This window comes from Dermacentor andersoni, chromosome 3 (genome assembly GCF_023375885.2).
Source record: "Dermacentor andersoni chromosome 3, qqDerAnde1_hic_scaffold, whole genome shotgun sequence".
Taxonomy (NCBI): Eukaryota; Metazoa; Arthropoda; class Arachnida; order Ixodida; family Ixodidae; genus Dermacentor; species Dermacentor andersoni.
In genome coordinates this window covers 8,010,952-8,029,286 of record NC_092816.1, presented here as the reverse complement: position 1 = coordinate 8,029,286, position 18,335 = coordinate 8,010,952, and the positions used below count along the sequence as shown (strand labels likewise).

General features: G+C 45.2%; 1 protein-coding gene across 5 annotated transcripts in view; it reads right to left on the bottom strand.

Annotated features, from left to right (window-relative positions):
- Positions 1 to 408: 408 nt before the first annotated feature.
- LOC126520610 (cytidine deaminase-like) overlaps positions 409 to 18,335 on the bottom strand; it is a 38,945-nt gene continuing 21,018 nt past the window's right edge. For all 5 annotated transcript variants that reach the window (XM_050169407.2, XM_050169406.3, XM_055065647.2 and 2 more), the window contains 3 exons: positions 5,489 to 5,600; positions 4,865 to 4,919; positions 409 to 644 (listed from right to left, as the gene is read on the bottom strand). In XM_050169407.2, coding sequence (XP_050025364.1) covers positions 531 to 644; positions 4,865 to 4,919; positions 5,489 to 5,600 — 281 coding nt within the window. In that variant the 3' untranslated portion in view covers positions 409 to 530. The remainder of the gene's footprint in view (positions 645 to 4,864; positions 4,920 to 5,488; positions 5,601 to 18,335) is intronic.

Below are 18,335 nucleotides of genomic sequence, written 5' to 3'. Positions count from 1 at the left end.
TGTTTAGACGTTTCTTTCGGCATCTTGTTTAATTTGACCCGCCGGATAATTCGATCAGTCTGGTCGGTCCCGTCAGGGTGGAATTAATGGAAGTTGACTGTACATGGAAGCAAGTGCATTCCAATGTGGAGTTACCCTTTTGTAAGTTCCTTTTGCAAGTTTGATATTTGCTCACTACTCTGTGATATATGCGCACACACACACACACAAAATTTAATGCAGTCATGCCTGCAACATGAGAAACACGATGTTGCGTGATGCAAAGTCGTCCAAGTTGCCAGCCTGTCTGCTTTAACAATATTCAGTGCAGCATAAAATGAGCTGCACAGGAGTAAAGCTAACATTTTCCTCCTGTGCAATGAGGAATACTTTCTTTAAAGAATCACAGATTTTAAAATATGCACATACTTGTCAGGAAAAACAGTGAAGGCAGGTGACTTTTAATTTCATGACAGTTTACACCTGAGCAGCAGTTTCAGATGACTTGATTGTTTTAAATCCATGAAAAGTGCACTGCCATTGGAACGATGTCACTTTGGAGGCAAGTCCGAAGCTCCAAATGACAACGGTAGCAGTTCATCGGCTCTTTTTGACGAAACCCTCCCATCAGCAGCAGCAGAGTGCACAACAATGTTTTTGCCGAACTGTCACAGAGAACAGAAAAGGAAAATTAGCAGCATGTACAAGTAGAGACATGGCAAAAGAAAGTTAACTGCTTGATGCACCCAAATGTCACACTTTTGTATTTGATTTGATTTATTTCAGTTTTCAAGCGCATGAGCTTGGTAAACCAAGGGAGAGGAGGATAAAGGGGGTTATAAACACCTGGCGTACGCCCACCCTCCCATCATAAACAAGCATTGGCGACAATTTACGACAAAAGATACAGCAGCAGTAGGTACCGAATTTACTCGATTGTAACAAGAGTTTTTTTCATGATTTTCATTTATTGAACTCGACCCTCGTGTTACGTTCAAATAATGGCAAAATTTACTATTTTAAACAAGTACTCTAAAATCCACGGATTTGAATGTTGTGTCGGCAACCTGCAGCTTTACATCTCGACTCCAGCCACAGATAAGTCAACCGAAGTCAAAACTTTTTTGTTAGAATCGATGGTATTTTTATTATGCTTGTGACTGGTGTTACATTACCTTTCGGCAATGTTCATTTGCAATGTTATGGCGACGCAGCTCGTTCGGTATGATGGGTGCATCGAGAGACGAGTAAGTTGGATGGCCGAGGAGCTGGGAAACTCCACTGCGGTTCGGCGTCAATGAGTTGACGATTCTCAGATGAGAGCCCTTTTGTAAATGCTTGGCCGGTCGGAAAGGCCATGCAGTGACCTGTTACTGTCCCCAAATGAAATGGTTTTGCAGTCTTTTAAGAAGTACTTAATCTGAACCGAGCTCAACAGCACGGATGACTTGATTCTCGGGCAATTACTTTCGGAAATAGTTTGGCTTTAGCTAGACTTCGGCATCGAACACCTTAAAGTGTACGGCCGACAGCGCTCTTGGCACTGATAATGATCTTGGCACAGTGCCAGAACCACTTGTCAGGACGCTTGCGGTGCTGTGGCACGCGAATTTTCGCTAATTCTCCTAATGTGGTCGCCCGAGAATACCACCCAACGAAAGATCCGTCTCCTTCTCAGACGACGATGACAAGTGAAAACTACTTTCCGCATTGATTCCTTGTGTAAAGGTACCATTTCTCTTTCTGTTCATCTCACGTTAAATTCGCAGTTTTTTCTATTTTCTGGACTGAAAAGGACACTTGTCTTACAATTGTGTTTGTGTTACATTCGAGTAAATTCGGTAACTAAACAAACAGCATAGCAAAAGTACAACAGTGCAATCAATGTAAAACGCAATGACAATAACACAACATTTATTATTAACTAACAGTTTACGGACACCTATAGCAACATTTGACATATTCTGCAATGATAATTCTCATACTTCCGGGCATACAACAATGTGTGATGTATTAGGTATATGTTAGCCTTTTAGGGATGTGTGAATGTCAAATATCACCAAATTGAGGCGAATAGCAAGTGTTCAAACAATTCGATTCACGAATAAAATCTTTATTTCATTTTTCTAATGTTCGATATATTCAGTGTAGAGACCCGTGCAGCAGCACAGGTCGCGTGTGCCGTTGAGCACCTCATGCTCGATGCCGCCCAAGCTAAAATTTCACTCCATTTTTGGTGCAAAAGGGGCACCGAGGGCGCCGGGCACAGCCAGCCCACTGTGGGCTTTCCCCGATGTCGGCCTGAAGCGGGGATCCCACACAGCGCCCAAATGCCGCAATTCACATAACAGCATCGTATTGGCCAGTGCCACCTCTGTCGGTACAAGGTTTGTCCAGGTCGACAACGGGAACGGCAGCGAAAGCATCGCGTGTTTCATAAAGTGCGAAAATCAGGCTGATTAGCCAGCGATAGGCATGCAGATTGCATTGTATACGCGGCTTCGGACTTGACGCCGTTTCAACAGCCGTCAATCTAACCCGCATGAGTGGTTTTCAGCCTGTTACCACATCGGCCCACGGCAAATTTTCATCACTGCTACAACTTAGGCCACACTGCCTAGACCATTAGGCCTAATCGCTGCCAACGCAGCAGCCGCCTGACACTCGGAAAGCCGACAAACCGCCTCGCAGTTGAAAGCAAATCCACGAGATGGCTATTCACGGCCGCCATATTTGAGAACGCACAAAACAGTGGTCACGTTATTAGAGAGTTTTAGTTTAGGGGACACAAGCGGCTTGTGTACGCAAGAACTAGGGGCGATAGTACTGCGCATGAGCAGACCACTATGCCTACTTGTGTCCTTGGGTTGCTGGGGTGGCCAAAAACATTGCTGCCCCTAGGACGTCACGTTACCCACGTGACTCTCACTGTGTACGAGAACTTACGAAAAGCGAGACCAACCGAGACAAGCCGCACATCCCTCCACACAGACATAGAACATGGCTGCACCGGTGAGAACATGTGCATGTGTGCATTTCACGGCCGACATAGTAAAGAAGCTGGCTGCAGAGCACACCGGCATGCTGTCGCCGCAACGGCGGCATGTCAAATTTTGCAGGAGACTCTAAATAAACAAAACACAGACCTCAACGAATTATGCTGCGCGAGACGCCCAACTACAGTTTACCAAACGTATGTTTGGATTGCTTCGGCTCAGCCTCAGTCGTAACTTAGGCGCGTAGATAATCTTGTAAATCTCTTGCCTAGTATCGACAGACATCATTTTTATACGTATTAACTGCTTTTAATGAAAGTAGCTTAATGTACTTCATATGCTTGATTTCAAATTTTGAATAATGATAATGTAGCAACGATCAGACGCTAATGGCGCTGCGAGCGCATGCAACCTCAGTGCGGCTTGCGTTTGGGGCCGCTAACATATAACATGTTTCTGCTTGCATATGCAAACGCACCCAAGCGCTAGAGGTCCCAATGCCTTGCGTCCCCTAAACTAAAACTCTCTATTGACGTTCGTAGACACACATGACATTTGAGGGCTCGCAACATTCTGCGAACGCACGCAAGCTCGCATCTACACCTGCCATACTCGCAAGAAATGGCGCTTTGCATGCACAAGGAACACACAACAGTGCACGCAGTTACTGGGCTCGCTCATAGACGCCTTGGCAGACACCACTTCGTACTTTGTTACTGACAGTGTTTCAGAATGGTTCGATATCTATAAACGTAATTGTTATAGTTTAGAGCTGTTATATCAGCACAAAAAGGAAAGAAAATTCACTCTCTTGCATGATATAAATCTGCTTCACTGAGAGTCGATTGCACAACGTCATAGCTGCGTATCCAGGTGCGCGATCCTGCGTTGAGCGTTGGCCTCGGTGTAACTGGCAAAACGAACGAGTGGAGTGCAGCAAAGGTTGAAAGACCATAGAAAAGCCGGTGATAGCGAACAGAGGCCGAAGAGGAAAGTGGAGGAGGAAGGTTCAGTGGAAGCACAAGGAGCAAAGCGGAATGCCACACGAGACGTGTTCCACCACCCAGGGATGAAAAAAGAGCGAACACAAAGTGCAGCGGAGGATGAAAGAATGATAGCGAAGACAGCACGAGAAAGAAAGCGGAGGAGGGAGTGTTGGGAGGCTAGTTCGTAAGACATAATTTGGGAACTTAAACTGCGCTTTAATCGGTCATTATGTTCTCATTGCTCTTTCTTGCATGCAATAGGAGAAAGTGATAATATTGCCATCATGCTTGCCCTTGCAAAGAGAAGTTTGTGAAGAGGCTTCTACTACCTGAGTGAGATTACAGGGAATGAAGCAGGCACACTGGAGAATTGGAGTGTTTGTCCCAGGGGAGTTCAGTTTTTTAGTCAAATTGGTGATTTGGGCAAGTTGCTTATGCATTTCCATATGCATTATGCATGGTTTTTGTCTTGCGCTAGAAGACGTGGACAAAGATGGACTATAGGACACACGAAGCGCTTCATCTTCGTACCCCCTTTCTCTGTTCGCGTCTTCTAGTGCAAGAAGCATTTAAAAATGTGTAAGGTTTTCAGGCATTTTAAGCTCAAGTGGGTTTCAGAGACAAAGGAAATGGGCAGGGTGTCAGGTGAAGAACGAGAGGGAATGATTTAGTTGGCTGAGTAATTATAGTGGTCTTAAACATGTTCCTGGATCGACTGGACTCGAACAGAGAATTGGGAAGACCTGTGCAGTATGTTCTTCTTACACTGCTTTGCCACCTTACCTGAGCTGCTTCACAGTGCTGAGCGAGTTGGTGGAGGTGTAAACAATGTCAGCATTGGTCAAAGCACTGACAGATTTTATAGTAAAAGGATCACATATGTATGGCATCAGTGACACTCACCTCTATAATGAACTGTCGGCATGCTCCACAAGGCATTGTAAGATCATTCATGTTCCTAAATGAAAGACATCACTGAGCACACACCAAGATTTTGACACACATGAAAGTTTTCCTAGTTGCACATTGTGTTTAGCAACTTCTGCGATCGTTCAGCCATTACACATGCCATTAAATCTGCTCGCCACCCTTAGCATACAAAAATGTTTTTCTCTAACTAGATCTGCTATATTATTTGCTATAAATTCAGTTTTTATTGAAGTTGCACTAACTTCAAATAATATATATATTTTTGCATTTATTTGAACAAATGGCAGACAATAATCACAAAAATTTATCAGCCAATGCCCCTACCAACATTTCAGTGTAGCGGTGTTGATGAGCAAGCATTTCAACTGCCACTAGTAAATGTTGCAAGCTGCTCACATTAAGCACATTCAAGAAAAATATGCATGAATAACAGCCCTGCTGCTTAAAACTTAACCCTGCAAATTTTTATAACTCTCCTGGACTTTTGACTGCTTTTCATACAAAGCAATTGAAGCTATTCTCACAAGAACCACTTGCAGTTGGGAGAAAAAATGAGAGGTTTTGTGCAATCAAGCAAAAGAATGAAGAAGCACTTACGATGCAACAGCTATTGCTTTGAAGGTCCTGTGACCTTCTGACACTGCTTTTACTAGCGCTGTTCTTTCTGCACATATAGTCAGCCCATAGCTTGCGTTCTCCACATTGCATCCTGCACCAAGCAAGAAAAACAGCCTACAAATTTCTGTAAGGCTACTCGGAGCCCTATAAAACATCAACAGTGCCATATGAAAGTGCACGTCGTTGTGTTGGATCCGCTGGCATGTGGGTGCGCTGTTGATCGGGATGTGCAATTTGTCCCTTCTCTGGGTCGCACTGGACTACTAAAACAGCAGTTCATTTGCAGAAGACTGGAGCCATGGCCTACTAATCGCTATATCACAGCAAATATAGGATCTTTCATGGAGCACATCTAAATAGAGCATACTTATTGTTGCCTTTTCTAAATGCCACTGCAGCTGAACATTCTACACAACTTTGGCAAAAGCACAAACGCATACTTAGAATGACAAGTTGAATGACTAATCCTACTTATTGAAACAAATTCGGTCTTGCTGTGTTCTGTTTCTTGTTGAAATTCTTTGGTTTCAATGATTGTCTATCTTTAAACCTAAAATTTTCAAAAAAATCATGTATATGTGACGGCTGTGACAAAAAAGGATGTTCCACATCTGCCGTCAAGGCCGTGAGGTGTGGCACTTGGCTAACACTCCCAGGTTTAGTTCTAGTAGATAAAACATAAATACCCTAGAAAGTGGATGGAAAAAGGGCGTCGCGGTAGCTTAATTGGTAAGAGTATCGCACGCGTAATGCGAGGACGTGTGTTTGTACCCCACCTACGGCCATTTGTTCTGTTGCGATAACAGTTATATGGACAGCCCAGGTGCATTTCCACCATCAGCGTCGCCATGAAGTTGCATATAAAGTCCAAGGGCGATAAAGTCGTCACCGCACGCCATATGCTCAATGTGTGAGTGAAAGTGTGCAAGGGTGAGCCGGCAATCGCGGCTCAATCTATCACGCCGCCTTCCGTCGCATGCAAGGCTTCGAGGGAGGATAGAGAAGGGTGCGCATTCTACTCCGGGCGGCCCGGGCGGCTGCGCGCCTCCGGCCAGGCCATTGTGTCTTGGACACCATCTGCGACGGGCACAGACTCCGTGCTGCGCTGTGTTTTCGCGAATTAGTTCGGGTTGATGGGAGCGGCTCCGCGAAGGTCAATTCACTCACTGCTGCTGCCACATTTCCTCACTGCAGCGTTTTGACAGCGAGTTTCCGCGGTCATCGAGTGAGATGTGTTCATGTTGGCTTGTGTGCGCGACACCATGCTTGTTAATTTAGTTAGTATGCCTATGTTTACAAGTTTATACAGCCGATAAATCTGTTCTTACTTCTTATAGCTAGCTGTCCACTAATTTGCTATCGCAATCGATGCTTCGCATTTCGGGTGAAACTGCGACTTTTGTTTCATCCACTTTTATTTCATTAATCATTTCTTTAATTCAGTTAATAAGTACATGTAATTTCTCATATACTATTTATCGTGTCTGTTGGCTTCTTACAATATGACACAAAAATCTGGCCTTTGAATTCCTTTCTTCTCGTTCATTATATATATATATATATATACACACACACACACACACACACACACACACACACACACTGCACGACTGGCCATTCAAGGCAAGTTGCGTGTATTCACGGGCTTTCACGCTCGCAGTGATGGAAGTGTTGCGCCAAACTGCACCGTGAAGGAAATCCTGCTACATGCTGCACAAAATTGTCGTTAATTGCAGGTATTCCGCCAGGCCTGCGCCGACCTGCACTTGCTTCGAATTGGGAATAGATATATTGCGCGCGCGAGAAGGCACCATGCATCAAGCCACCGTTATTCACGACTCGCTCTCGCACGCTTTCCATCACAGCTACAGCATACAGACCTAACCACGTTTGCAATCAATGTATTCTGTAGTATTCCAGGCCCTATAGCGCCATCGCGTAGGGTTCTGCCCACATTCGCCGGCTCCGCTTGCGCTTTTTTTTAGGGGGGGGGGGGGGGGGGGGGGTGCCAAAGCCACGATTTGATTATGAGGCATGCAGTAGTGTGGAACTCCATATTAATTTTGACTACCTGAGCTTCTTTTATGTGCACCTAATGCACATTCTTGCATTTTGCCCCCATCGAAATACGGCCAAACGAGTCAGTATGGGCCTATGTCACTGACCACCGCAATGACGACGGCGCCTACTACCTGGCCGCAGCTTGTCATAGCGCTCTTATTTCTGACAACACGATTAACGTGGGCTTAAATGATCTGGTTTGGTCAGTGCGAATAGCAAACGAAACAAAATACTTGCAAGCCACCCGAGACGCCTCACTGATCGGTGTTTGCTTTCCGTCTGCGAGACGAAATGCTGTCGGATTGTTGCTGGCGATAACGCCAGTGATTTAGTACCAGGTGCTGCTTTACAAAACAATCGTGCATTTGATCTTATGTTGTTCTATTAAGTACTACTCCACGCGAAAAACAAACTGTACATAGCAGATTTCTATATATGGCGCCGTGAGCGGCAATAGAAGCGATCGCCTTGGCTGGGTGATATGGGACCGGTGACGTGTACTGACCCTATATGGCAATGCCAGTTGTGTATAGGCCCACGCAATATGTACATTTTAATTTGATAACATACACACTGCAATTCACGTAGCTGTGACCGTGCTGCATCTACACTGCAGATGGCTCAATTCCTTGAGATGAAAATAAATTTATAAGATCCTTAATTGAAATGCAGAATTAACTGTGAATTAAGATTAAGCCTGTGCTTATCTTCATCTTATATAACAAGAATAAAATGGAACAGCAAGTTGAACAAAAATACTTGCATCTTGGTATAACACATATTGAATGCAATGTTTAAGAAAGTACTAACTTATACAGAGCTTCCTCTTTGCACCAGTTAGTAGGTTAGTGCTCTAAAGCATTCTTTTCTTGCTCCAAACAGCTACTTTTCCTGCTCCGAAATCATATATTTCTGCTCCAAACTGCGATTTTTTCCGCTCCGAAGGCTGCTTCCATCACTGTGCTTGAAAAAACACTTATATAGCACGTATTGAGCAACAGAAAGCTGTATCAGGAGTTTTTCATGTTGCTCTCAATTTTCTCATAATTATATTTTAGAAGTTAATTAAGAGTGGTTATGTAATTAGGTGGAATGCAATGTATTCACTGATAATTGTGATACTCCCTAATGTGAAATTTGGGCGCAGCTGTGACCGTGTTTTCATTTGGCGCGAACAATCTGTCTCGTGCAGCACGCTGCAAACGAGTGCCGTGTGGCACGACTGCCACGCTAATCAGGAGAACACGAGGCAGCATGGATGACACGTGGGCGCAATTCGGAGCAGTCGCCACAGACAGACCTCCGCTCATCCAGCACTTTGTTTTGACATGCTCGTCACATGCCTTACCGATGGCGTAATCTGTGAACAAACCATGGAGGAAGAAAAAAACTAGGAGGGAGCGTCACGTGATTCTACTAGCCTTGGCAAGCCAACCTCCTCTGAAGCCGCCCCTCCCACTCGCAGGGGCCTTGTGTGCAGTGCTGTTTAGGTAGGAATAGGCCCATATTGTTGCCGGACCATTCGTGTTTATTTGGCACGTGGCACGTTCTTCGCTTCAAATGCGCTGCCTTGAAATGTGGAGAAAGACTGCAGAGTCAGAGCCATGGCAGCATAATTTTCAAAGCATCACTTGCGCTTACCACTGCAGTTAGTTGGCACTCTCACCTTGAACATAGTCCTGAGTATGCCAGCCCGAGCATGGTCTATTGTTTCATCAAATCAGCTGTTGTGTACCTGAAACTCCGGTGCATATTTTCTTGCTAATTTTTGTTCCACTGCTGAGCACCTATATAGGATGAGACAAGATCTTTCGCAAGGTAGCTATTTGTCGCACGTTTGCTTAGTAAAAGGTTGTGTTGTGCATCTTTCGTTGTGAAATAAATAGCATTACCCCGCACTCTAAACACCAAAGTCGTCGCCTTTCCTTGAGATTTATGTGCTCTATTTTGTAAGATTGTGTTAGTGCGACATCGTTACGCTGTTGAGATGTTCCTATTGAGTTCTCACCGGTCTGTTGAGACGCAGAAGGCATTGAGCAGAACGACAGCATCGACTGGGATCGTCTGTCATAACAGTGTGCCTCAAATAGGGTCGGGGTACCCGGCTCGCCATTCTATCATTGGGCACAAGATGGGACAATTTTTTTTCACTTGGAAAAGCAGTCGCTGTGGACCCTGGACACTCGGTTCAGGGCCTGCACATAGTTGCAGGGGCAAAATACAGGATATTGTTTCTCAGAAGATGGCCCCAAACACGACGAATCGCTGTGGGAAGGGCAGCTTGGTTGCCTTCACATGTTTGCAGGGCGAAAGGTTTCCTCGCTTCCCTGAAACCAGCCCGAAACGTGACCAGTCATCCTTTATGTGGTAGTAGCAGGTTGTTGGGCATAATGCCGACGCCTTCGTTCACTACTGCATTGGCACCTGTCTGCTGCTTGCTTAAGCGGCGAGCCACATGGTGGTTCAGTGCTTTACCTGACTGACATAACACAGACTCGACCGCTTCTCACACTTGAATTCCTTCATTCAACCTCAGCATGCGTTCGTCACGCGGACTATGTGCGCATATTCCAAAACCCCCGCAGCAGATGCTACCAAAACGAGCTGACTAAAGCTACCGCTTGCCTGTCACACGAGGGCCTATTTCCCATCATCCCATTCCTCTAAATTTTTTATGAGCAGGCTTCAATCGTCGCTGCTAAAAGCCGTCTTCGCCGTCTTGGCAGGATAAAGAGGTGCATGAGTTTGTTGGCTCATATTGACTTGGAACTGCGTAAAGAAAAAGGGAAAGTGCTGATAGATGGGAACCATTTCTGTGTGTAACTTTTGTCCTTGCATACTCTTTGTTCACAAATGAAGTGCAGGTTCCACTGTGATGTTTTCACTTGAGAGCCAGCGGCACCACTTTGTCATAAAGGCATAGTACTAGTTTCACTACATAAAGAAATGCCAGCGATATGACGTAACGACGAGAATAGCTGAGATGCTCCTTGTTGATCGCGCACGTTTCTACACGACGCTCGAGTCATTCAGGTGAATATGTCACGCGCCTTGCGTTCGGTGATCACGGTACTAAGAAAATTAAATTATGAAGCTGCAAAAGCTGGACACATGGCAGTCGACTAGGTACACGCAGGTACACACGTACGCACTTCGAGAACTGCAAATGCATCCGAGTTGTTGAATCGGCAGCTACATAGTGCTGCACACATGCAAGCGCATCACCTTTGGCGTGTACTGGTGAAATAACGAATCTGATGAATGCAATAGAAATAACTCGCAAAGCAGGTTGATCTGTGCAAGCCGCGACAGTATTGCTGCCTACGAGTAGAATGCATGGCTGTGGATGACATAACTCTGGTATGTATATAAACGTCGTGTACATTACGTATACATTAGTGGCGAGACAAAGAATTCTGATTTTTGTGCTAGTACTCGACACTGAAAGAAATTTGTCCACCAAACTAGCCTCAAAAGCCTTCTACTGGAAGCAGGCAGCCCACCCGAAACCACAAAAGCACACAGTTATGCACCGGAAAAGCACAAAAAACATCTGCTTCCGCCAGTTTCATAGCGTTTCATCATCGCTCCTAGCACAGCAAACAATAATCAAGCCTTAACTCTTTCCCTACCACAGGGAAAATAGGTGTTTTTCATAGGTTACGAGAGATTTTCTTTTTTCAGAAGGAACTACAGCACTTTTCACACATAATGTTTCATTAACGAGATATATGCCGTAAAACAGACATAAATCGCCAGAATCAAGATTAATGAGAAGAAAAAAGGTTAACCGAGGGGCCCGATTTTTATTAGTCATAAGAAGCCAACAAACACTGACACCAAGGACAACATAGGGTAAATTACTTGTGCTTAATAAATGGAATAAAGAAACAATAAATTAATGGAAATGAAAGTGGATGAAAAAACAACTTGCCGCAGGTGGGGAACAAGTGGATGGGGAAATGGCGCCGCGGTAGCTTAATTGGTAGAGCATCACACACAAAATGCGAAGGTTGTGGTATCGTTCCCCACCTGCAGCAAGTTGTCTTTTTCATCCACTTTCACTTCCATTACTTTATCATTTCTTTATTTCATTTATTAAGCACAAGTAATTTCCCCGACGTTTTCCTCGGTGTCAGTGTTTGTTGGCTTCTTACGATATCACAGAATCAAGATTGTGGGCTAAAATTGAACAAAGTTTGTAAAGATACACTTGTATCTACTAAGAAAAATATGTAGCAAAAACTGTGAAACATACAAAATGTCTGATTGTCTAATAGGCACTATGTCCAAAAAATAATTTTTCATTGAACAGGTATTCCACTAGAAAAATTTAACGGCAAGCAATAAAGTTGAGCGTGCCAGGCTGCGACCATGAATGTTCCTGGCTGGTTTGCGTCGTCGCTCTCAGAGTCAAAAGTCTGATGAATAGGCATCATCCCGAAATTCTGCTGCTCGATCCATTGATAAAATCAGCCACAGACGCCGCAGAATCGCGACATCTGCGGTCTTTCGAAGCATGTACACTGCTCGGAGGCAGCCATTCTTGCTTTCTGCTTTTACGATCATGAAATCTTTGGGCGCATTCAAGATTTACCATCTGGCGTGAAAAAAATCGAACTACTTAGAAAACAAAAATGTTGTTCTCTTCCTTCACGTCCAATGGCACAGTGTGTCTGTCCGTGAGCCACAGAGAGGCTGTGCGAGGAGGAATGTTGCTACCTTCTAGTTTTATTCAGGGACCTCTCCTTCTCCGAGCCTTCTCGCAGCTCACTCTTTCTCTCGCTCGCCCTGGCAGTTTGGTCATTCGCTCGGAAGCTGCCCATATATTTACATGAGGTGAGACAATAAAATTGTTGTTGGGTGTTTGCGCATGAATATTTACCTTATTTAAGGCTTCATTACTGTGTGCTAGTGCTAGGAGCGATGATGGGCCTCTATGAAACTGGTAGAAGCAGATGTTTTTTGTACTTTTTCGGCAAGTAACTGCACGCTTGTTTTGTGACTTCTGGTTGGCTACCTGCTTCCAGTTAGAAGGCCTTTTAGGCTAGTTTGGTGGACAATTCCTTTCAGTGTCGAGTACTAGCACAAAAATCAGAATTCTTTCTCTCAACAATATATGCAATGTACATTTATATACATGCCAGAGCATTGTTTGAGTGTTACGTCGTCCACGGCCATGCATTGTACTCGTAGGCAAAAACACTGTCGTGGCTTGCACAAATCAACCCGCCTACCGAGTTATTTCTGTTGCATTGATCAGATTCTTTATTTGGCTTTCTAAAGACGCTTGCCCAGCGTGAAAGAGCTGCGATGAAAGTTTTGCTGGTACACGTCAAAGGCGATGTGCTTGCGTGTGTGCAGTACTATGTAGCTGACGATTCAACAACTCGGATGCATTTGTGCTTCTCGAAGTGCGTACGTGTGTACATCATCTTAGTATCACAATGACCAAACGCAAGGTGGGTGACATATTCACCTGAATAACGCAAGCGTCATGTAGAAACATGTGCAATCAACGCAGAGCATCTCAGCTATTCTCGTCGTTTTGTCATGTCGATGGCATCTCTTTATGCAGTGAAACTGGTACCACGCCTTTATGACAAAGTAGTGCCGCTGGCTCTCAAGCGCAAACATCACAGTGGTACCTGTACTTCATTTGCGAAGAAAGCGTATGCAAGGACGAAAGTTACACACAGAAATGGTTTCCATCAATGAGCACTTTCCCCCTTTTCTTTACACAGTCCCTAGTTAACATGGGCCAACAAACTTGTGCACCACTTTATCCTGCCAAGACGGCGAAGTGGAGAAAGCCTACTCACAATAGTCAGAATCACTTGCACTGGTAGTGAACAGCTTGTCCTGACAAAGCTACACACTCTCAGTACTACAACAATAACACATGTTACGTTTCTAGCATGATATATGACAGAACACAGCCTATGCACTCTATAGCTTCATACAACTGTTGACGATAGCACAATCAGGAAAGCAAATCTGAACGAGCACCAAGAACAGCACCCGTGCCTAAGATTACCCATGCCTCGCCGCGGAAACTTATGATGATGATTATGATGATGATGATGACAATCTATGCGGCTTTCCCCTTTGTATCGAGTGATCAACGAGAGTTCGGACCTGGCACTCATTAGAAGAATCTGGTAAAAAAAATAAGAGTACATAAAAACACAAAACTAACAGGCAAAGAAAAAAAGACACCACCACTTAGCGAGGAGAAAAAAAAAATAATATGTAAAAAGAAGGGGAGGAAGGGGGGGCACAAACGGCTGGTCTTATGTTGACTTCACTCAACAGGCTCACTGCCCCTTGTGGGTTTCACTGGTGCGCCACCAAAATTCTAGTCTCCTCTTAGTCACTTCTACCGCTTCCCGCTGCAGGTCGTGGCGACTCCGAGGCTAGCAAGGCTTGTCGCTACTGGGGGCAGAATCCTAGGACACTCCGTAACAATATGTCTTATTGTTTCTTCGGAGTTGTTACACGGGGGCAGGTTGAATCAAGGCTCGCCGTCAATTTGGAGCGCAGTGACCATGTTCGGAGGACTACACTTCAGTCAACAAGGCCGCTTCCTCTAGAGTTGTCATATATGGACTCCTTCTCTATGGTCATCTTTTGGGCACAGTAGACGGACATTGCCGTTCCTTCAGTTGCCAAATATGGACTCCTCCTCTATGGTCATTTTTGGGCACAGTAGATGGACATTGTCATTTCCCTTAGTGCTTCATCTTGCCAGAGTTCCTTGCTCGACTTCAGCTACCTGCTTCCTTAGTTTCTGCCGCTGGGTTGGCTGGAGCGAATTTGAAGGCCAACTGTCATGGTGACGAGCACGCTGAGACGCGGAAAAGAAGAAAAAATAGAGAAAAGAGCGTGAAAAATATGACGGCGCTCAACCAATTGGGAGACGCAGACCTTCTCCCCTGTCTTCTCGCATGCTCCTCACAGCAGTGGCGGCAGCAAGATAAAAGCATGTTGCTACTTTTTAGTTTTATTCAGGGACCTTATTCAAAACTAAGGCCTCTAGATAAAATAATTGAAGTTATTAAAAACTCCAGCCCGTTAGCCTTCTATAGCACGCGGCACGCACAGGGCACCATGCAGACAAAGCTGAAATGAGAAAGTCCACTTTGCCTCGCTGCATGCGAATACTTACTCAAATAAGGTCAGTAAATAAAAAACAGATTGCCCTGTCATTGCATTGCGTTTTATATGGCTGTGAGCCACTTTTTAAAGATTGTGCCATACTGTCAAACTATATCATGATGAGCGCGCACGACTAATAATTTCTCTCTTACACATCCAGAAGAGCAGTGATCTCTCCCTCAATTTCCCTCCATCCGAAGAAAAATTAATTCCTGTCGGAGTGATTATATTCTTTTTACTTCCATGCAAGCTCTTTTCACGTGTTTTCTGGTTTTTCTTGCAAAGTGGCATGCCTATATGCTGTTTGAAAGACTAAACATTTGGTTGTTTGTTGGCGCTGTTGTCTGTCCCTTTTCCTTGCCCTATTATTTTCCGCTCAAGCCATAGAAGATATATGCTGCATGCGCAAGCGTTTGAGAGATTTTTCTTTCTGTGCGCAGTGGATGATGGACAACACCAGCGGTGACATACTTCGTCGCCTCGCTGTCTGCAAGTTGCGCGCCGAGCAGTGGTTAAGAGAGCGAGCGCAACAAACCGAGTGAAACATTCACCAGTTATATTGAAGAGGTTCTAGACCTCCGCAAATGTGTGGATGCTTATACTACTCCAGCAAGTGAGGGTGTGGATTCCTGCGGCTAACCTATACTGGGGTCTATATATCGTGTAGTTTTGCCCGAACCTGCGTGGTCATTTATTCTGCAAGAACTCCACGACTGCAATCCTTGCTCACACAATGTTTTGGCATCCCGGGTGGGACCATGATAAGCTGATACGAAGCTGCCCACAATGTATACAATGACTGTGCAGGACAGGTTCTGTCAAATTGGCCGAAAACAAACGCTGGTCTCACCTGCGCGTCGACTTTGCAGGCCCTGTTGAGGGATCGACACACCATATTGGTGGTAGGTGTGACGTGGAAATGAAATGGACGGATGCCCTTAAGACAGCGAGGGCATATAGACTACAGATGAGGTAGTACTGCGTAGGACCTTTACACATTTCGGCCTGCCTCACACAGCCATGCCCGACAATGGCCACAATTTGCCAGTTCAGTTACTGAGCGATTCTTCAAATATAACCAGGTGTGTCACGTTATCTCGGCTCCATATTAACTTCAATCAAACAGGTCGACGGAGGGTGCAGTATGCACTGCGGCGAGTAAAGTTTCCCGAGTCATAGTTCTTAAAGGAATTTAGCATTTCCAAATTCTCATTACGTTACAGGGCAACCTCGACCCGAGATGGCCAGTCGCCTGCAGCGATGTGGCTTGGTTTTCAGCCAAGAAACCATCTAAGTGTACATTTTCCAAAGCAAAAGTCGGCACATATGTGATCCCCATGGTGAGCGTGCCCCTGGCGCCTATGCCACAGCTGTTCCCACTGGGAAGCATTTTTACAATTGCTGGTAGGTACAGCGGGACGTGGTGTTTCTCGAAGCGCTCAATGTTTCTGAGCGGGCGCTAGTAAGAGCGGATGCGAGAGAGAGAAAATCTGGGGCCCCTTGCTCCTTGAATGTGTGACTCTGCCTAGGCACTATGGTGCAGAAGTTTCTTTGAGCATATTGCATGCATTTGTCCCTAGGCGTGTCGTCATTACAGAGTGGGGTCGAGTTTGTTTACCCTAGGACGTTTCTTCTTTCCTCCATGGGGAAAGTACATATGTCCGCTATAGGGAGATTAGTAAGAGGCGATTGGAAGGTTGGTGGAAGAAAAGCAGGGAAACAACAAACAACGGAGAGGTACAAAAACAAAGTTCACAATAGGGGTTCATAAACATTGGTTATGGGAATTAATCGTGTTTTTCTTTTCTTTTTTAACATAGCTAGGACATTAGGCAATAAGATAACAAGAGCTTGGTGGCACAACCCACCACCCCGTTCCAAAGGGGACGCTCATGACATCCATCTATCCATCGCGGCCCGTGCAATAGGTCGCGTTTCTACCAGAAAGCCCGCCTTCGTGCATAGCGTTCGCCATGAGCATTTCCCGATAAACATAACAGTTACATATGCTACAGTTGCCGGGAAGCTCGAGAAGGAGTCGGGGATCTTTGAATGCTTTTTTGAGACCGAATCAAATAGTGCTCTAAGTGAGTAGAATCGAATTTAATAGTTTGCAAATAATCTACAGCCTTGTCATCAATAATTTCCATATCCTGGGATTCACTACAGTGGAGTTCCTGTCATTACACTGCACGTTATACTCCATGCACAGCACTTATAGGGGCACCACTGAAAGCCGCCTAGCAACAGCCATTAGAACTGCAGGCGCGCCTCATGCCAAAGATGCCTGCATCCACTGCAGGCATGACTGAAGTGTGTGCGTGCGATTTGCCACCTGTGCGCGTCCCAGGCAGTACTCCTGCGGTGTCAGTGTGCGCAGGGAAATCGCACTGCAAATAGTGGACTTGTGTCCGACTTTACAGCTGTCTGGGATGACATTGTCACCTTACGTGCCAAGTGTTTGCCGCAGATGAGTATCCACAAGCTTGCCTATGAAGGGGAGCTCATCGCCAGTATGCCGCTTTCATTATAACGCCCTGGGGGCTAATGGCTTCATTTGTTGGCCCGTGAACCAACACTCTTTATGAACACGCTTGCTATGTTTACATGCCGTGTATTTTTAATAGCAGGTTGAGGGAGCGCCGTCGTGCCTGTGAATTCATGGTTTGTACAGGCGCGGCCACGTGAGAAGCCAGCGACGGTAAAGCTTGCAACCAGGACGATGAGATTGAGATGAGAAAAATAGCACATATAGGACTCCGGCAATAATTAAGGGTTGATTGTTTTTATGCTTGCGTCTTACCACTGTCTGCACAGCATGGATTTCACATGTTCCATCGTTAAACAAGCAGAGCGTTTCAATGATTTCATGGGATCATTCGAAAGAGATATCAGAAGACACCATAGCTGAAAATTTGCCTCCCTAGGTCAGTCAAGAACATATTCCTTTTATATCTTATGTTGTATTTTAGTGTCACCATTATGTTTACTAGAGTCACCCTAGCACCGAAATGCAAAATGAAGCTGCATGCTGTAACGCCTGTTGTAGTGCCCTGGAGTCTGAATAGCCAAGGCAGTGCTTTTTAATTAGTTAAAAGAGTATGTTCACACAATATTGTCACGTACCAGTTTGTGCCGCTGGGGACACAATGACGTTAGGAGGTGAAGAGGAGGTTGAAGTGTCTCAAAGATCGGTAGATGGTGTTACCCTGGCAACTGAGCTACAACCTTGTAACAGTATATATTGTAAATATATGTTGTAAAAATATATTGGACCGCGAGAAGACGGCCTTCATCATGCCGGATGGCTTATATCAGTTCAAAGTCATGCCCTTTGGCCTATGCAATGCTCGTGCGACATTTGAACGTATGATGCACTCTCTTCTGCGAGGCTACAAATGGACCAACTGTATTTGTTACCTTGACGACGTTATTGTTTTTTTCTCCCACGTTCGGCGGCCACTTTACCCGACTCGCTTCAATTCTTGCAGTCTTCCGAAAAGCCGGCCTCACTGAACCACACGAAGTGTCAATTCGGCCGCCATCAGATTACCGTGTTAGGACACCTCGTTGACACATCCGGTGTCCAACCAGATCCGGAAAATGT